Source organism: Xyrauchen texanus, chromosome 10 (assembly GCF_025860055.1).
Source record: "Xyrauchen texanus isolate HMW12.3.18 chromosome 10, RBS_HiC_50CHRs, whole genome shotgun sequence".
Lineage (NCBI taxonomy): Eukaryota > Metazoa > Chordata > Actinopteri > Cypriniformes > Catostomidae > Xyrauchen > Xyrauchen texanus.
This window is the reverse complement of record NC_068285.1, coordinates 3,128,184-3,146,819: the sequence shown is the minus strand read 5'-3', so window position 1 is coordinate 3,146,819 and position 18,636 is coordinate 3,128,184. Positions and strand designations below refer to the sequence as shown.

The window sequence follows — 18,636 nt, the reverse complement described above, 5'->3', positions numbered from 1 at the left end:
GAGCACTGCTGGATTCTGGGGCCGAAGGAAATTTCATGGACTACACTTTTGCACTTAACCACCAAGTTCCCCTCAAGTCTCTCACTCACCGGATCGCTGTAAGCACCCTCAATGGCCAGAAACTTCCCACCATTTCCCTAGCCACTGAAGACATCACTCTCGTCACGTCTGGCAATCACACCGAGACCATCTCCTTCTACATACTGGACACTCCTCTTGCCCCCATCGTCCTTGGTCTTCCCTGGCTCACCCGTCACAATCCAAGAGTGGACTGGCAGTCTAAGTCTGTGTCAGCGTGGAGCACTCAATGTCATAAGTCTTGTCTTGTTTCTGCCTGTCCGTCTGTTTTTGTCCCTGTTTTTCAGGAAGAGGCGGTGGATTTAGCTAACGTGCCCGTGGAGTACCTGGACCTGAAGGAGGTGTTCAGTAAGTCTCGGGCGGCTTCTCTCCCTCCACATCGTCCCTATGACTGTGCCATAGAGTTATTGCCAGGTACATCTCCGCCTAAAGGCAAGTTATATTCACTCTCGGTTCCAGAGAGGGAGGCTATGGAGAAATATATTTCTGATTCTCTAGCTAATGGATTCATCCGCCCTTCCTCTTCTCCAGCGGGGGCGGGATTCTTTTTTGTGGGGAAGAAGGATGGATCTCTGCGACCTTGTATTGATTACCGGGAGCTGAACAACATCACGGTAAAGAATACTTATCCTCTGCCGTTGATATCTTCAGCTTTTGAGAGGTTGCAGGGAGCATCTATCTTCACGAAATTGGATTTACGTAATGCTTATCATTTGGTCCGCATCAGGGAGGGGGATGAATGGAAAACCGCTTTTAACACCCCCAGGGGGCACTTTGAATACTTGGTCATGCCGTTCGGCCTGTCCAACTCCCCAGCGGTCTTCCAGGCACTCGTCAATGACGTGCTGCGAGACATGGTTGATCAGTTCATATATGTTTACCTGGATGACATATTGATTTTTTCTTCGTCTCTCCAGGAACATGTGCAGCACGTCCGGCTAGTGCTTCAGAGATTGCTAGAGAATGGGCTTTTGTCAAGGTGGAGAAATGCGTTTTTCATGCACAGTCTGTTCCTTTCTTAGGGTACATCGTGTCGGTTGAGGGAATGCGCATGGATCCTGAGAAGATCAAGGCTGTGGTAGATTGGCCAAGTCCAGAGTCTTGTAAGGCCCTACTGAGATTCCTGGGGTTCGCAATTTCAGTCAACTAGCCGCACCTCTGACCGCCTTGACCTCCCCCAGAACAACGTTCAGGTGGTCAGATGCAGCTGAGGCTGCGTTTGCCAAACTGAAAGGTTGCTTTGTTTCAGCCCCCATCCTGATAACCCCTGATCCATCACGTCAGTTCGTGGTGGAGGTCGATGCGTCAGAGGTGGGGATAGGCGCAGTGTTATCCCAGCGTTCTCCTTCAGACGACAAGATACACCCTTGCGCGTTTCTTTCTCATCGCTTGTCCTCAGCCGAACGTAATTATGACATTGGTAACAGAGAGTTGTTGGCAGTCAAGTTAGCTTTGGAGAAATGGCGCCACTGGTTGGAGGGTTCGGGGGTACCTTTTATCGTCTGGACCGATCACAAGAACTTGGAATATATTCGCACAGCTAAAAGATTAAACTCCAGGCAGGCTCGGTGGGCTCTTTTTTCGGTCGTTTTGATTTTACTCTCTCGTACCGCCCGGGTTCCAAGAACATCAAACCCGATTCTTTATCTCGTATTTTTGATCACTCCGAATGCCCGTCTACTCCCGAGTGCATTTTACCAGAGACGCTATTCATCTCTACACTCACATGGGAGATCGAATCGAAGGTCAAGACGGCCTTAGAAGGGTAACGCCTCGGCTCGGTGCCCACCGAACCGTTTGTTTGTGCCGGAGGGGTTACGGTCCAGCGTTATTCAGTGGGGACATTGTTCTAATGTGGCTTGTCATCCAGGAGTTAATCGAACTAGATTTTTAGTCAAGCAATGATTCTGGTGGCCTTTGATGGCTCGTGACGTTCACAGTTTTGTTTTGGCTTGCTCAGTCTGTGCCACTGGTAAGAGTTCCAATCGACCCCCAGATGGGTTACTTCAACCGCTGCCGGTGCCATCGAGACCCTGGTCCCATATCACTCTAGATTTTATCACCGCCCTCCCACCCTCATAGGGACACACGGTAGTTTTAACCGTGGTGGACCGGTTCTCGAAGGCGGCCCACTTAATTCCCTTGCCCAAATTACCCTCTGCCAAGAAGACAGCGATGATTGTCATTGACCACGTCTTTCGGCTACATGGCCTCCCGACAGATGTGGTCTCTGACAGAGGACCCCAATTTGTGTCCAAATTTTGGCGAGAATTTTGTAAATTACTGGGAGCGACTGTTAGTCTGTCCTCAGGGTTTCATCCCCAGAGCAATGGTCAATCTGAGCGAGCCAACCAGGATCTGGAGAGAACGTTACGATGTTTGGTATCCAAGAATCCTTCCTCATGGAGTCAGCAACTGTCTTTTGTTGAGTACGCCCACAACACGTTACCAGTATCATCCACGGGCCTATCTCCGTTTGAGTGTAGTGTAGGTTACCAGCCACCTATTTTTCCTAGTCTGGAATCCGAAGTCGCGGTCCCCTCCGCTCACGCCTTCGTCCAGAGGTGTCACCGCACTTGGACTAGGGCCCGTGAGACTCTACTCCAAGTGGGGTCACGCACCAAGGCCAAAGCTGATCGCCACCGGTCTAGGCCTCCCGTATACGACGTTGGTCAAAAAGTGTGGCTTTCTACTAAGAACATTCCTCTACGTTCCGTATCTAATAAACTTGCACCTAAATTCATTGGCCCGTTCGCTGTCACCAAAATTGTTAGTCCGGTTGCAGTCCGCCTCAACCTTCCTCCAGCGTACAGGAGAATTCACCCCGTATTTCATGTATCCAAAATAAAACCCGTCTTTTATTCCTGCATTAACCCGCCGGTTCCTGTTCCCCCGCGCGACTCGTAGATGGGGAACCTACTTATTCGGTCAACCGTATTCTGGACTCAAGACGGAGGGGACGCGGATTTAAGTACCTGGTGGACTGGGAAGGTTACGGTCCGGAGGAGAGAAGTTGGGTACCGGCCAAAGACATTCTGGATCACTCCCTTATCGATGACTACAATCGGCAGGTAAGGGAGCCTGGGAACGCCAGGAGGCGTTCCTAGGGGGAGGGGTACTGTCACGGTATTTAAATCCTATGTCTCTTCCTTGTCTCGTGCCTTGTTCATATTGTGTGTGTGTGTGTGTGTGCGTGAATGTGTGGGCGTGTTGCTTGTTACCGTGATTAGCGCTCTGCCGTAATCACTCCTCTTACCAGCTGTTACTCATTCCCATTCCCTTTAAATTCTCACCACTCTCTCATCTCCTTGTCAGATCGTTGTTCGTGATGTCCAGTGTTGTTCTCCACTCTGAAGTACCAGTTCAGTTCTCTCGTTGTTCCTGTTTCATGTTCTGTTGCTGTTTCCCGGATTCGTCGTATCTGTTCTACACTTCTCATCACTCTTCTCACCACGATCACCTGACCATTGGAGACTCTGCGCCACTAGACCATTACCCCGGACTTTTCCCCAATCTTCACATTTTGCTGTTAATAAACTAACTGTCACTTGCAACTTGCTTCCTAGTTTCATTCCGTTACATTTAATGTAGTGCAGCGAGCATTTTTATAAAACTCACATATAAAATCAACTTCTACTTAGAATGGTGTAATAGTTTATTTTATCTTTAATATTCAGGTACAAAAATAAATCACAAATCCACTGAGTTCTGCATGGATGAATAGAAATCGTACATACACTTACTGTAAACAGCTTGACTAAATAGTCACAACAAAAAATGTATTCTATAAAAAGTAATTAAAAATTACACTTGAACAGGCCCAAGTTCAAAAATAATGAAACAGTTATTAATAGTTCTGTTGTCAATATCAAAATGCCATTGTGACATACTGACAACATGAAAGCATCAAACACCGCAGAGAAACATTCAAAAATAATAAAAATATATTCATAACAAGCTCTAAAACTGCTCCAGTGAGAAATCATTCATATCTATGGTCTGTTTACTGTCTTTATTGTTCATAAAAACTGTAAGTTTTTTATTCGCATCCACTAACAAAAATAACAGTGATGCCAAAGCTGTGTCCTGTTAAATCACTGATGGCCATTTGGACTTCTGTTTAGAATTATGCCACTGCAATTATTAAATTCAGCTGTTTGTTACTTCTGTGTTCATGTATGTTTCATGTTTTATTATTTTAATCTTTATTTTATTATTTATCTTTATTTTATTTATTTGTTAGCTCTGTAAAGTGTTCCCCACAGGTTACTATTTTTGTGTGTGTACTTTACCTCACAGGCAGTGGTGCAGTGTTTCAGCCTCAAAAACACTGGTTTAGTGCATGGCTCTAATTGATGGGTAATTCAATTGTACATTTCATTATCTCTTTTATATTATAGACAATGATGTGGATGGAGAGACTGTTGCAATTGGTCTGACTGAGTCTATGGTTTCATTCCTGTTTGAGGGATCATTTAAGAAGCAGCAAAATTCCACAGATTTGTCCAACAAATGAAGGAAACGGAGACGTTAACGCTTGAACCTGTGCCTGCAGAATGCCTTTTGCAGTCTTCGGCTGGAGCAAGGTTGTTGCTATTTAATGTTTCATTTGTTTCAGGGAACTATTCTTAAAGTTAATCTTAAAGAAGCTGGGGGTTTCCTTTGCTTCCCCATATTCATTTACTGTAATTATACTTGTGCTTAATTCATTTCTTGCATCTATAACATTAAGTATTAGAGATGTTTTGAAATTTCTGCCTTTTCCTTTGCCAACAATATAAACAGAAAACACTACTTAAAAAGATCAGATAACAGACTATTTGACATGGTGAAAAAGCAGGTGCACAGTTTCAGCCCAGTGTGGCCAGAGTTTTTAGTACATATCTATTATTTATGTTTAATGTGCAACCATTTATTAAGGGTCAGTTCACCTACAAATACAATTCTGTCAATACTCGTCCCCGTGTCATTCCAAAATCTCCATCTCCAGAACACAATTAAGATATTTTTAATGAAATCTAAAAGCTTTCTGTCCCTCCACTGACAGCTTACACAACTAGCATTTTCAAGAAAGGTGGTAAAGACATGATTAAAGTAATCCATGTGTCTCTACTGGTTTAACCTCAATTTATGAACATAATCTACTACATTTACAAAATATTAATCTCCAGCGTGCGTTCATGAGAGCACCACAACGCATACATGTTGTATTGATGCAAGAGCAGACGTTGTGTAAACACGTGTATTTCACTTTATTTTGTAAATAAAGTGTTAAACTATGTTGTAAATACAACACACACTAAGCACTCGCATGGCTTCATAAATTGAGGTTAAACCACTGATTTGGATTTCCTGCCTGACATATTGTAAATACCACAAGCACCCGGCGTGAACAATCTGTCCCTCACGGACTGCGAGACTTCACCACAAGTTATTTATTTTTTTTTCGGTGACTAACCAACTAATAACATTTTTAGTCGACTAACGATTAGATGAATATTATGGGGCAGCCCTAGTCTTTACTACCTTTCTGGGCCTTGAAAGTGGTAGTTGTGTAGCTGTCAATGGAGGGATCAGAAAGCTGTCAGACTTCATTAAAAATATCTTAATTTGTGGTCTGAAGATGAACACAAAGTATTACAGGTTTGGAACAACATCAGGGTGAGTAAATAATACAGAATAAAAATTTTTGGGTGAACTAACCCTTTAAGTTGTATGAATTGACAACAGTAGAGCTAAGATTATCAAGAAAAGTGTAGGGCACATATTTCAAGTAAAATTCTGAAGTTAGTGTTGATTGTATTAATTTGTCAAAATGGCAAAGGAATTTAATTGAAATGGTTAAACTGATGCCATCATTACTTCCATCCATCCATCCATCTTCAACCGCTTATCCAAAGTCGGGTCGCGGGGGCAGCTGCTCCAGCAGGGGGCCCCAAACTTCCCTATCCCGAGCCACATTAACCAGCTCTGACTGGGGGACCCCGAGGCGTTGCCAGGCCAGTGTGGAGATGTAATCTCTCCACCTAATCCTGGGTCTTCCCCGAGGCCTCCTCCCAGCTGGACGTGCCTGAAACACCTCCCTAGGGAGGCGGCCAGGGGGCATCCTAACCAGATGCCCAAACCACCTCAACTGGCTCCTTTTGACGCAAAGGAGCAGTGGCTCTACTCCGAGCTCCTCACGGATGACTGAGCTCCTCACCCTATCTCTAAGGGAGAAGCCCGCCACCCTTCTGAGGAAACCCATTTCGGCCGCTTGTACTCGCGACCTAGTTCTTTCGGTCATGACCCATGGAATTACTATGGAATGTAATTTCTGATATGCGCTGTCGATCACAGCAGACTGGGCCATCTGACCCATTAGAGCAGAGTAGACTCTCAGAAAAGAGGGGTTTAGAAAGACCGAATCATTTATGAGAAGAGAGATAATACTGCAATGAAAATTACAGTGTTTTTTGAACTTGGATGCATGTAAACCTAACCTCCAAAACTAATTTAGCAATCTTTAAAATAGCATAATAGGGGCACTTTAAAATTATTATTATTATTATGGTTCTTCTTCTGAGACTTTAATTTTCCAAGAGAAACTCCTCCTAGAGCCTTCAACCTACAACCACCAAACACAGCAAAGATCTTTAGGCTGTAATTCCCTGTAGCAGACTTCCGACTTCCATTCATTTATAAAATATACATTCCATTAGCATAACACACTAATGGATTATTCTCTGTTCTTTGTCAGTCTTTCTTCCAGAGCAAGCCATCAAGAGGTACAACAAGGACTATTTGAAAATGTGGCATGGATAGAAAGACCATTGCTGATACTGCTGCAATTGCGGAGCTCGAAGCTTGTGACATAGAGGCCTACAAAAATTTGCGAGGCACCTTCCAAAGAGGACAGAAACTGTCTGATTTTGCAGAGCGGTGCAGAGAATTATGCAGACAGGAGCCAGTGCAAAGCACCAGTGAAAACAAAAAGAACGTTGGCTTGCTTATAGACTTTTGTGAGAGACAAAAATAATCTGTTTATGCATGTGTATGTGTGTTTCTTTGTATGATAAATACCATTCCATGCATGTTCTAGCCCAGTGGCTACACACAGTCACTTTAACTGTTTCATGTTGCATGACTACTGTTTAAAGTCAGCCATCATAAATATGGCCAAGCGGCTATACAAACTGCCACTTTAGCTGTTGCTTGTTCCATGCGTCTTGTTAAAATCAGCAATTTTTCCAGTCATGATGAATAAATATCATGTGCAAGCAAACACTGAAGTCATTTTAAGCTTTTGAGGTTTTTGGTGAAGTTTTAGATGGTAATTCCCATAGAAGTATGCAGTAACACATGAGTCATCACTAGTTAGTTACCATGATTATTACAGTAGTTACTAATGAAAAGCTAATCCTACAGTGTAGAATCATCTATTCATTCACAAGATATTCACACACACACACACACACACACACACACACACACATATATATGTATATATGAGCTAGGAGACATACATAAAAACATATTTTTTGAGAGGTAGGTTAAATAATGAAATAACTGTATATGGTATTTGGATAGCTGATGACTCAATATGTTCCAGTAGTCACCATGACTCTAGTGACTCAATGCCAGTCCAGAGGAATGCCAGAAAATTGGCCACAGGACAAGTAAGGTCCCGACAACTGCATTTAAAAATCCATTTCTTTAAAATTATTCAGTTGATAAATAGTTCTAGGAGACCGCATAAGCTAATTATTGACAGCTTTCCCAAATCATAAGTCTGCTATGCTATTACATACTGATGTAAACAACGTTGTGTATTCGTTTACAGTAGCAGTTAAAATGTTAATGTAGTGCTAGTCATTTGTTCTGCATTAGTTATTGATTAGTTTTGCATGAATTATGAAACTTTTTCAGTAGTTCTCTGGGAAGCTTTCAAAAAATAGTAGTTATTCATTAGTTAATAGTGAACTACCACTTTCATCTGTGTGCTATTACTTACTAATTCATTAATCAGAGCTTCTTGTTAGTTAATAGTAGTTACTAGATTGTTAATATTGTGTTACACATTTGTTCCTGTGTAGTTATTCATTAATGAAGGAACCTTATTCTAAAGTGTTACCGAGTTTTCTAAAGAGCTGGACATAAATTAATGTTGTGATAATTTTGAACTGTGATGTCACAATCAGAATAACTTGATTCACTTGAGAGGAAACAGACTCAGCAGAGGGAGCCCATCCACAAGTACACAGTAGTTGGCGATCGTTACATCGCCAAGGCCGATAAATCCCATGATATTCTGACATATTTAATTATTGGCGTTGGCCGATAAATTTCCCCATTTGGCGACGAAAATCACCTGCCTGCACGTGAAGCATATGAGACATGTACACGACTAGTCACAGTTTGTTTTGTTGTTACATGCCATCGTGTGATGTGTTGGCCTTGTATCGGTCTATTGGCCACCCTGCTCTCTGGGTATCGATATCGGCCATTAAAAACCCCATATCAGTCAACCAATGAGTAACCACAGCTATATACCACAATATATTCATATTGTATATTCCAATGTACTAATGAATCTGCAAACACAAACCTCAGTATTTCCAGTGAACAGTGAGGACTCTTCAGTGCATCAGAGAGCAGCTTCACTCCTGAATCCTGCAGGTCATTGTTACTCAGGTCCAGCTCTCTCAGTGATTTTGATGATTGTAGAACTGAAGACAAACTTTCACAGCACTGATCAGTGAATCTACAAGCTGCAAATCTAAAACAAATAAAGAAACAATGATAAAGAACAGTTTTATATAACCAATGGTAATAACAGAGTGAATGCTCTACAGCTTGATATGAAGCGTTGTGACAGTCACTGAGCCATTTATTGTTTTTTTGTCACAGCTATGTACCACAATATATTCATATTGTATATTCCAATGTACTAATAAATCTGCAAACACAAACCTCAGTATTTCCAGTGAACAGTGAGGACTCTTCAGTGCATCAGAGAGCAGCTTCACTCCTGAATCCTGCAGGTCATTGTTACTCAGGTCCAGCTCTCTCAGTGATTTTGATGATTGTAGAACTGAAGACAAACTTTCACAGCACTGATCAGTGAATCTACAAGCTGCAAATCTAAAACAAATAAAGAAACAATGATAAAGAACAGTTTTATATAACCAATGGTAATAACAGAGAGAATGCTCTACAGCTTGATATGAAGCGTTGTGACAGTCACTGAGCCATTTATTGTTTTTTTGTCACAGCTATGTACCACAATATATTCATATTGTATATTCCAATGTACTAATAAATCTGCAAACACAAACCTCAGTATTTCCAGTGTACAGTGAGAACTCTTCAGTGCATCAGAGAGCAGCTTCACTCCTGAATCCTGCAGGTCATTGTTACTCAGGTCTAGCTCTCTCAGTGATTTTGATGATTGTAGAACTGAAGACAAACTTCCACAGCACTGAACAGTGAATCTACAAGCTGCAAATCTAAAACAAATAAAGAAACAATGATAAAGAGCAGTTTTATATAACAAATGGTAATAACAGAGTGAATGCTCTACAGTTTGATATGAAGGGTTGTGACAGTCACTGAGCCATTTATTGTTTCATTGTCACAGCTGTGAACCACAATATATTCATATTGTATATTCCAATGTACAAATAAATCTGCAAACACAAACCTCAGTATTTCCAGTATACAGTGCGGACTCTTCAGTGCATCAGAGAGCAGCTTCACTCCTGAATCCTGCAGGTCATTGTTACTCAGGTCCAGCTCTCTCAGGGATTTTGATGATTGTAGCAATGAAGACAAACTTTCACAGCACTGATCAGTGAATCTACAAGCTGCAAATCTAAAACAAATAAAGAAACAATGATAAAGAGCAGTTTTATATAACAAATGGTAATAACAGAGTGAATGCTCTACAGTTTGATATGAAGGGTTGTGACAGTCACTGAGCCATTTATTGTTTCATTGTCACAGCCATGAACCACAATATATTCGTATTGTATATTCCAATGTACTAATAAATCTGCAAACACAAACCTCAGTGTTTCCAGTATACAGTGAGGACTCTTCAGTGCATCAGAGAGCAGCTTCACTCCTGAATCCTGCAGGTCATTGTTACTCAGATCCAGCTCTCTCAGTGATTTTGATGATTGTAGAACTGAAGACAAACTTTCACAGCACTGATCAGTGAATCTACAAGCTGCAAATCTAAAACAAATAAAGAAACAATGATAAAGAGCAGTTTTATATAACAAATGGTAATAACAGAGTGAATGCTCTACAGTTTGATATGAAGGGTTGTGACAGTCACTGAGCCATTTATTGTTTCATTGTCACAGCTATGAACCACAATATATTCATATTGTATATTCCAATGTACTAATAAATCTGCAAACACAAACCTCAGTATTTCCAGTGTACAGTGAGGACTCTTCAGTGCATCAGAGATCAGCTTCACTCCTGAATCCCGCAGGTCATTGTTACTAAGGTCCAGCTCTCTCAGATTTGAAGAGTTTAAGCTGAGAATTGAGGCCAGTGCTGAACAACTTTTCTTTGTCAGATTACAGCCCATCAGACTGAGAGAGAAATTACAAGATAACAGTGTGTTAATCTATAAATTTTAGTAAAGGCTTATCAGTTGTTGTGTAAAACGAAAAAATATATGGCCTCCAAAAAATGTTGATTGCTCATAGGTGTTTGTAAAATAAAATTTAAGTACTTCTACTGTCAAGACCTGGTCTGGACTGCCCTACTTGTTTTGTTCTGGAGTTCTGCATCTTTTGGTCCATGTGTGCATTTGTTAAGTCCCTTGCTCAAGGACACAATGTTGGTGGCTGTGGGGATCGAACCAGGGTACTTCTGATTACCAGTTATGTGATTACCAGCTAGAATCAGTCGGACTCAAGGCCCTCTCTTTAAAGACAGTCTTACTGATCGCGCTCGCCTCCATCAAGAGGGTAGGGGACCTGCAAGCATTCTCTATCAGTGACACGTGCCTGGAGTTCGGTCCAGCAGACACTCATTTGATCCTAAGACAGCGACCGGGCTACATGCCCCAGGTTCCTTCGATTCCCTTCAGAGACCAGGTAGTGAACCTGCAAGCACTGCCACGGGAGGAAGCAGGCCCAGCCCTTTCATTGCTGTGTCTGGTATGTGCTTTGCGTATCTATTTGTACCTCACACAGAGCTTTAGACGTTCTGAGCAGCTCTTTGTCTGCTTTGGTGGACAGTGGAAAGGGAACTCTGTCTCCAAACAGAGGCTTTCCGACTGGGTGTTTTACACCATAGCATTGGCCTATCACACCAGGCTATTCCCACCCCCTTGCGGGTTCGACCACACTTGACCAGAAGTGTGGCATCCTCTTGGGCACTGGCCAAAGGCGCCTCCCTAGCAGAGATATGCAGAGCAGCAGGTTGGGCAACACCCAATACATTTACAAGATTTTACAATCTCAGGGTTGAGTTGGTTTCGTCCCGTGTTTTCTCAGGTCAGAGCCGGTAGAACTCGGTAACGTGGTGACAACTGACCAGGTGGACCGCTTGCACATAGCACCTTTTCTCTCCGCCGAGGTAATACCGTGCACTCTTACCCCAGGAGATCCCACTCACTCGGCTCCCTGGATGACTCCTCCCTAGCCCTCTGGTCCACTAATTCAGCGGAGGAATTTGCCGACCAAGACCAATGCGGGTAATCAATCTACCCTGCACTGGCATAGGTGCTCCACATGTCAGGACACCTACGTGGACAGGGGGGTGTGTATTTTCCGCAGTGCGAGCGGACCCACGTCTCCCTTGGGCAGTCCTCACGGATCCACAGTCGCCGTGTTTGTAGCTTCTCCTCCCTCTCGGTAAGGTGGGATCTACCACTGCACCATTCTCCACATGTGACCTAAAAGCACATGTGATGTATTTCACCATCCTTTACCTCCCCCAGTCTGGGCAGGTGTGGTCTCCACAGGGTCTTTCCCCCCTGAAAGAACAGGAAAACTGGGAAAGAACTCCTTCCCTGATGCATATTATAGCGTTAAGATGGCCCCAGCTGCTTTAGCTCTATGCGAGAAACATAGAGAGAGAAAAGGCGCGGCTTGCTCCCATGCTTGGCACATCGCCTTGATACCCCTATCAGGACGTAAATAACCAGAATGTTACGTGCAGTCTGGCACAGCCTGTCGTTTTGCCATGCAAACTACCTGCCCGCACCGGTGTCAGAAATGCACATACACATTTCAGCGCATGGCGTGACTGAAATTGGACTCCTAACGTCAAAGTGAGCGACAGACGGGGAACGTCTAGGTTACTGTTGTAACCTTCGTTCACTGATGGAGGGAACAAGCCGTTGTGTCCTCCCGGCCACGTCGCTGAACCAAACCACTGTTGCTGCCGTACCTCATCGTCGGCTTCTCAGACAAATACTGAATGAAACAGACGCATTTCCCGCCTTAAATACCCGTATGTCCGGGGGCGGGACATACAAATTCTGTCTGCCAATTTCTCATTGGCCTTTTCTCAAAGTTCAGAGATGAAAAAGGCTCTCAAGAGACCCCTAGTGTCGACTCTTTAACACACGTCTCATTCCCTCCATCAGGGAACAGAGGTTACAACAGTAACCTAGATGTTATTGATGGAAAGGCAACAGTGCATTCAGAAAAATCTAAACAATTTGGTTAATAGGTCATCTAGAAATGTTGACAGTACTTCGTAGTGCTCATTTGAAGTGGTTTACCTTATTATTGAATATCGGCAAATGACTAAATAAAAATTAGTGGACAAAACAGCCCAAATCTTAAGTCGTCTGACTTTCGTATCCCCTAGTGGCGAAAATGATGAATTGTCAGTTTGCTCACAATGTCTTTTAGTCAAAGGGAGAACCAACGGATTACCTAAGATTAGAATTACATTACTGTGAGTAATTTTGTTGAGCAGATGGATGAATTCAATTAAATACATGATTAATGTTCACTTCTGTAGACATAATTAACAGAATTATTTATTTTGATACTGTTTTATTGTTATTGTTAAGATGATTAACAGCTACAACAATCATAATTCAGCAAATACGAAGCAGAAATTCATAGATGTAATTTTTAATATGTATGTTTTGCATTTACAGAAAATCACACATTTACTGTAATTACAAAAGATTTTTGTTATATATTAGCAACATAATCAATCATATATATCGTATTCCCCATTGAGGCACATCTCTTGCACTAAACAGTGATACAAATAATAAATAGCTATGCATACAGGACAAATGAGGCCCATATTTTGAGGGAACATATTGAGACAATATTAAAATTAATATAAATATTAAATGAATAATTTATTACTTTACCAATATCCATGCCTTTTTACAAGTATCAAGTGTTCATGATAAATTTAAACAAAGAAGTATTAATAATTCTCCCCTTGCACACATAGATTTGATTGGAATACATCACATCCAGTCGGGTGTCGCATACGGTATAGTCACTCGAGGTCAACAATTTTAATGCTTTCAATTCTCAAATCGGATCCCAAAATTCCACATCTGTAGATGGGTCATCACTCCACGCACCCCCTGTGTGACTCTCCAGAGGAAATGAATGTGGAGGTCGTTTGTCATGTGCAGTGAAAAGGCGACTTTACAGTGTGAAAACGGAGAAAACACACAAATATACTGAACACTTACTCTGATTTCTAAAGATTTGAGCTATTGTTCATTTATCTGTTTATGATTGTTGCCCAAATATCTGCAGTAGTGAACATAATAATGACTAAATCAATTTGCTTTAAGCAGCAAGACAGAATTTCATGAATTAAATGTTTGCATTAACTGTTGTGTTTTACATGTTCTGTCAACTTAAAAACATCAGAAAAATAAATTGCGTCACTTTTTCTGAACAGCTATAATTCCCTCTCACTTCAGCAGCTGTCTGTCTGTCTGTCCATGATGTTTCCTCACCTGATAGTGACCAGGTGACACACACTTTTAGGGAAAATACAGTCATTACAGAGGAGCAATGTTAAATACACTTCACTCATGACATGACCTTAAACCTTTAAACCTTTCAGTAATTCTCTCATGTTTCACCTCTACTCATTTCTCTTCAGTGGCTTCTGGATCCTTTTAGAATCGAATTGAAGACACTGTTCTGATCTGAAGACACTGTTCTGATCTGAAGACACTGTTCTGAACTGAAGACACTGTTCTGATCTGAAGACACTTTTCTGAACTGAAGACACTTTTCTGAACTGAAGACACTGTTCTTATCTGAAGACAGTATTCTGAACTGAAGACACTTTTCTGATCTGAAGACACTGTTCTGATCTGAAGACACTTTTCTGAACTGAAGACACTGTTCTGAACTGAAGACACTTTTCTGATCTGAAGACACTGTTCTGATCTGAAGACACTTTTCTGAACTGAAGACACTGTTCTGAACTGAAGACACTGTTTTGATCTGAAGACACTGTTCTGATCTGAAGACACACACTGTTCTGATCTGAAGACACTGTTCTGATCTGAAGACACTGTTCTAAACTGAAGACATTTTTCTGATCTGAAGACACTGTTCTGATCTGAAGACAGTGTTCTGAACTGAAGACACTGTTCTGAACTGAAGACACTGTTCTGATCTGAAGACACTGTTCTGATCTGAAGACACTGTTCTGATCTGAAGACACTGTTCTAAACTGAAGACATTTTTCTGATCTGAAGACACTGTTCTGATCTGAAGACAGTGTTCTGAACTGAAGACACTGTTCTGAACTGAAGACACTGTTCTGATCTGAAGACACTGTTCTGATCTGAAGACACTTTTCTGAACTGAAGACACTTTTCTGAACTGAAGACACTGTTCTGATCTGAAGACACTGTTCTGAACTGAAGACACTGTTCTGAACTGAAGACACTTTTCTGATCTGAAGACACTGTTCTGAACTGAAGACACTTTTCTGAACTGAAGACACTGTTCTGATCTGAAGACAGTGTTGTCAGTCCTGTACCTCATGACATTCAATTCCCCATCAAGTCATTACACCACAATCAGACCTCTATGATCTCAAAATAACCTCACACAAATCTCTTTAGTAAGTGTGTGTAGTAAGATTGGAATGTTCAGCAACCTGTCCTGATAAATGACTTTAGTGTGATTTCCCCTTTGTAGCCTAAATGCGATGATGTTTGAACAATGTTGTGATTATTGTGAGTGTTACTTACTGAACTGATCTGGATTCTTTAATCACAGGCAGCAGATACTGAAGAACTTCATCTGCTTTATTTCGTGCTCCAATAAACTGTTTCAGATCAAACACATCCATCTCCTGCTCTGAGGTCAACAACACAAACACTACAGCTGACCACTGTGAAGAGGAGAGTTTTGTTTCTTTTATTTTTCCAGATTTCAGATAATCTTGGATCTCCTTCACAAGTGAATCATCACCCAGTTCATTCAGACAGTGGAACAGATTGATGGATTTCTCTGGAGATTGATTCTCCCTGATCTTCTGCTTGATGTATTTCACTGTTTCCTCTTTGTTGTAGGAGCAGCTTCCTGTCTGTGTCGGCAGTTCTTGTAAGAGAGTGTGATTAGACTCCAATGAGAGACCCAGAAAGAAACGAAGGAAGAGATCCAGATGTCCATTCTTACTCTTTAAAGTCTCATTCACAGCTGTCTGATGCAGGTCAAACATAGAAACCTGTTTCATCAACTTTAAAACTTTAGAGAAGAGTCTTTGTTTGGTGATTTGTTCAAACACATTCATGTTGTTGTTTGTAAAGGAGAGGTGTGCATATAGAGCTGCTAGATGTTCCTGAATGCTCAGATGAACAAAGCAGAACACTTTCCCCTGATACAACCCAAACTCCTCTCTGAAGATCTGAGTGCACAATCCCGAGTACACTGATGCTTCTGTCACATCAATGCCACACTTTCTCAAGTCTTCCTCATAGAAAATCAGATTGCCTTTCACAAGCTGTTTAAAAGCCAGTTTCCCCAGTTTGAGGATCATGTCACTGTTTTTACTTTTCTTCTCATAGTCCTTCTCATGTTTGATGTTTGTCTGAATGATCAGGAAGTGTGTGTACATTTGAGTGAGTGTCTTGGGGATCTCTCCTCTATCTGCTTCACTCAACATTGTCTCTAGAACAGTGGCTGAAATCCAGCAGAACACTGGGATGTGACACATGATGAAGAGGCTTCTTGATGACTTCAGGTGTGTGATGATTCTTTTGGCCATACTCTGATCTCTGATTCTCTTCCTGAAGTATTCCTCCTTCTGTGGGTCATTGAATCCTCGTACCTCTGTCACCCGATCAACACACTCAGAGGGGATGAGATCAGCTGCTGCTGGTCTGGAGGTGATCCAGATGAGAGAAGAGGGAAGCAGATTCCCCTTGATGAGGTTTGTCAGCAGCACATCCACTGAGGCTGATTCAGTGACATCACACAATCTCACATTGCTCTGAAAATCCAGAGACAGACGACACTCATCCAGACCATCAAAGATGAAGAAAACTTTATATTCATCTCTGGATATTTCCATTTCTTTTGTTTCACTGAAGAAAACCTGAAGAAGATCTGAAAGACTGAGTTTTTTGTCCTTCATCAGATTGAGCTCTCTGAAAGGAAGTGGAAATATGATGTGGACGTCCTGATTGGCTTTTCCTTCAGTCCAGTCCACAATGAACTTCTGCACAGAGACAGTTTTTCCAATTCCAGCAACTCCTTTAGTCAGCACAGTTCTGATGGGTTTGTCTTGTCCAGGTAAAGGTTTGAAGATGTCATTGCATTTGATTGGTGTGTCCTCTGTTGCTGCTCTTCTGGACTGTTTCTCAATCTGTCTCACCTCATGTTCATTATTGATCTCTCCTCTTTCACTCTCTGTGATGTACAGCTCTGTGTAGATCTCATTCAGGAGTGTTGGGTTTTCCTGCTTTGATGTTCCCTCACACAAACACTGAAACTTCTTCAGCAGATTGGATTTGAATGTGTTTTGGACTTCAACATGTTGTGAGTGACTGTAAGATTGAAATCATTTTTGTTGTTGTTATCATTTCAGTCTTTTGTCAAATATGTCCTTTAAAATAAGTATATATTTCATCATGTCATTTTCATTCATTTTAAGTGTTACTCAGATCTAAAATTGCATAACATTTTTGTCACTGAAAAAAATATATATTTTAGTTGACGATAATGTGCAAAATGCCAAAAAAAACCTGTTGAACTGTAATAGACCAAACTTTAAACAAATATTCTTAAACATGTATCAAATATCTAAAAGTCAGACTACATACAAAATACTGAACAACTGTCCTTAGAGCTCCTGAAATAATATACTCGAGTATAAGCGACTCTTTAGAAGTTAATTTGCTGTTTTCTGAATTCTTCATACTTTAGAAACTGATATAAATTGTTTGTGTTTATCCAGTTTAGGATATTGCATTGCGTGTATAGTGTGTTTCTATCATGTCACAATAAGCAAGCAAGTATTTTGCAATTACAGACAGTGAATCTGAGACTTTTATTTGTTCTGTTTGTGTGTCTTATATTTGAGAGGGTTGTCACTCAATGCAGAGAAATAAGTAATAAAAAAGATACCAACGCGCTATAGGCTATTGAAGGACTGGCTGTGTAAGCTCGGACGTTATCGGTTCTCCTGTCAGTACTGGAGAAATTAAGAAAATACATTTATTATTGCTATAATGAGAAAGTTATTTTATCTCGTCAGCCATTTCTATGTATAATAATATGAAACCATTTGACTGTGATGCAATTTAGCTATTCGCAGTCAGAGAGAGAGAGAGAGAGAGAGAGAGAGAGAGATCTCTCACGCGGTGCTACAGCGAGCACAACATGAGCCCTGCTTAATGAGTGACAGAACGAAAAATTCAAACATAGCCTGGTTACACTTTAGATCTGTGATATTAGTCTGATTTTATTTTAGATTTCGCCTTCCAAAGATTATAAAAAGAATATTTATACATAAGCCGCATTCTGCCTAGCACAACTTCCTTCCCTTCACAGCGGTGCACTGACATTTCTCCCTAAAACTCAAACTTAACGTCAGAATCAGCACGATCGGTGATTGTTGTAAAATGCAGTCTAGCTACTGTTGCTAAATTGTGGGACGCGTTTAATAATAAAGAGATACCGTTCCCAAGGCGGCGCACGCTCCGAAACACACCGCAAAGAGACAAGCAAAGCATAGGCTACTTTGGGTTTCATGTGCGCGTCTAAACGATCAAATATACACAAAAATATGTCTAAACGACCGACTTAAAGATTCACTTAAACACAGTTTATGTCTAAAATGGACGTAGTTATGGAAATAGTTGGGAGAAAATATGCTGCATCAGGAGCCTATTACACTCGGTCGAGGCTCTGGAGGGGGAGCCGTAGGAGGCTCAGGAGGCAGAGCCGTAGGAGGCTCGAGAGGAGGAGTCGTGAAAGACTCGAGGGACGGAGCCCTGAGAGACTCGAGAGGCGAAGCCGTGAGAGGCTTGAGGGGTGGAGCCATGAAAGACTCGAGGGACGGAGCCCTGAGAGGCTCGAGGGGAGGAGGAGC

The 18,636-nt window shown here is 41.6% G+C and overlaps 3 protein-coding genes across 4 annotated transcripts in view; all 3 read right to left on the bottom strand.

Moving 5' to 3' along the window:
- LOC127650290 (NACHT, LRR and PYD domains-containing protein 3-like) overlaps positions 1-18,636 on the bottom strand; it is a 201,274-nt gene that overhangs the window by 13,107 nt on the left and 169,531 nt on the right. Inside the window, exons 6-12 of one of the 2 annotated variants that reach the window (XM_052135612.1) lie at positions 15,290-17,089; positions 10,491-10,664; positions 10,126-10,296; positions 9,761-9,931; positions 9,396-9,566; positions 9,031-9,201; positions 8,666-8,836 (exon numbers count right to left, since the gene is read on the bottom strand). In XM_052135612.1, the coding sequence (XP_051991572.1) occupies positions 8,666-8,836; positions 9,031-9,201; positions 9,396-9,566; positions 9,761-9,931; positions 10,126-10,296; positions 10,491-10,664; positions 15,290-17,089 (2,829 nt within the window). The remainder of the gene's footprint in view (positions 1-8,665; positions 8,837-9,030; positions 9,202-9,395; positions 9,567-9,760; positions 9,932-10,125; positions 10,297-10,490; positions 10,665-15,289; positions 17,090-18,636) is intronic. The other variant, XM_052135613.1, reaches the window with a different exon arrangement.
- The window catches only part of LOC127650291 (NACHT, LRR and PYD domains-containing protein 3-like), a 349,622-nt gene that overhangs the window by 225,183 nt on the left and 105,803 nt on the right, over positions 1-18,636 (bottom strand). The window lies entirely within an intron of this gene.
- The window catches only part of LOC127650289 (NACHT, LRR and PYD domains-containing protein 12-like), a 459,642-nt gene that overhangs the window by 336,173 nt on the left and 104,833 nt on the right, over positions 1-18,636 (bottom strand). The gene's annotated exons all lie outside the window — the stretch shown is intronic.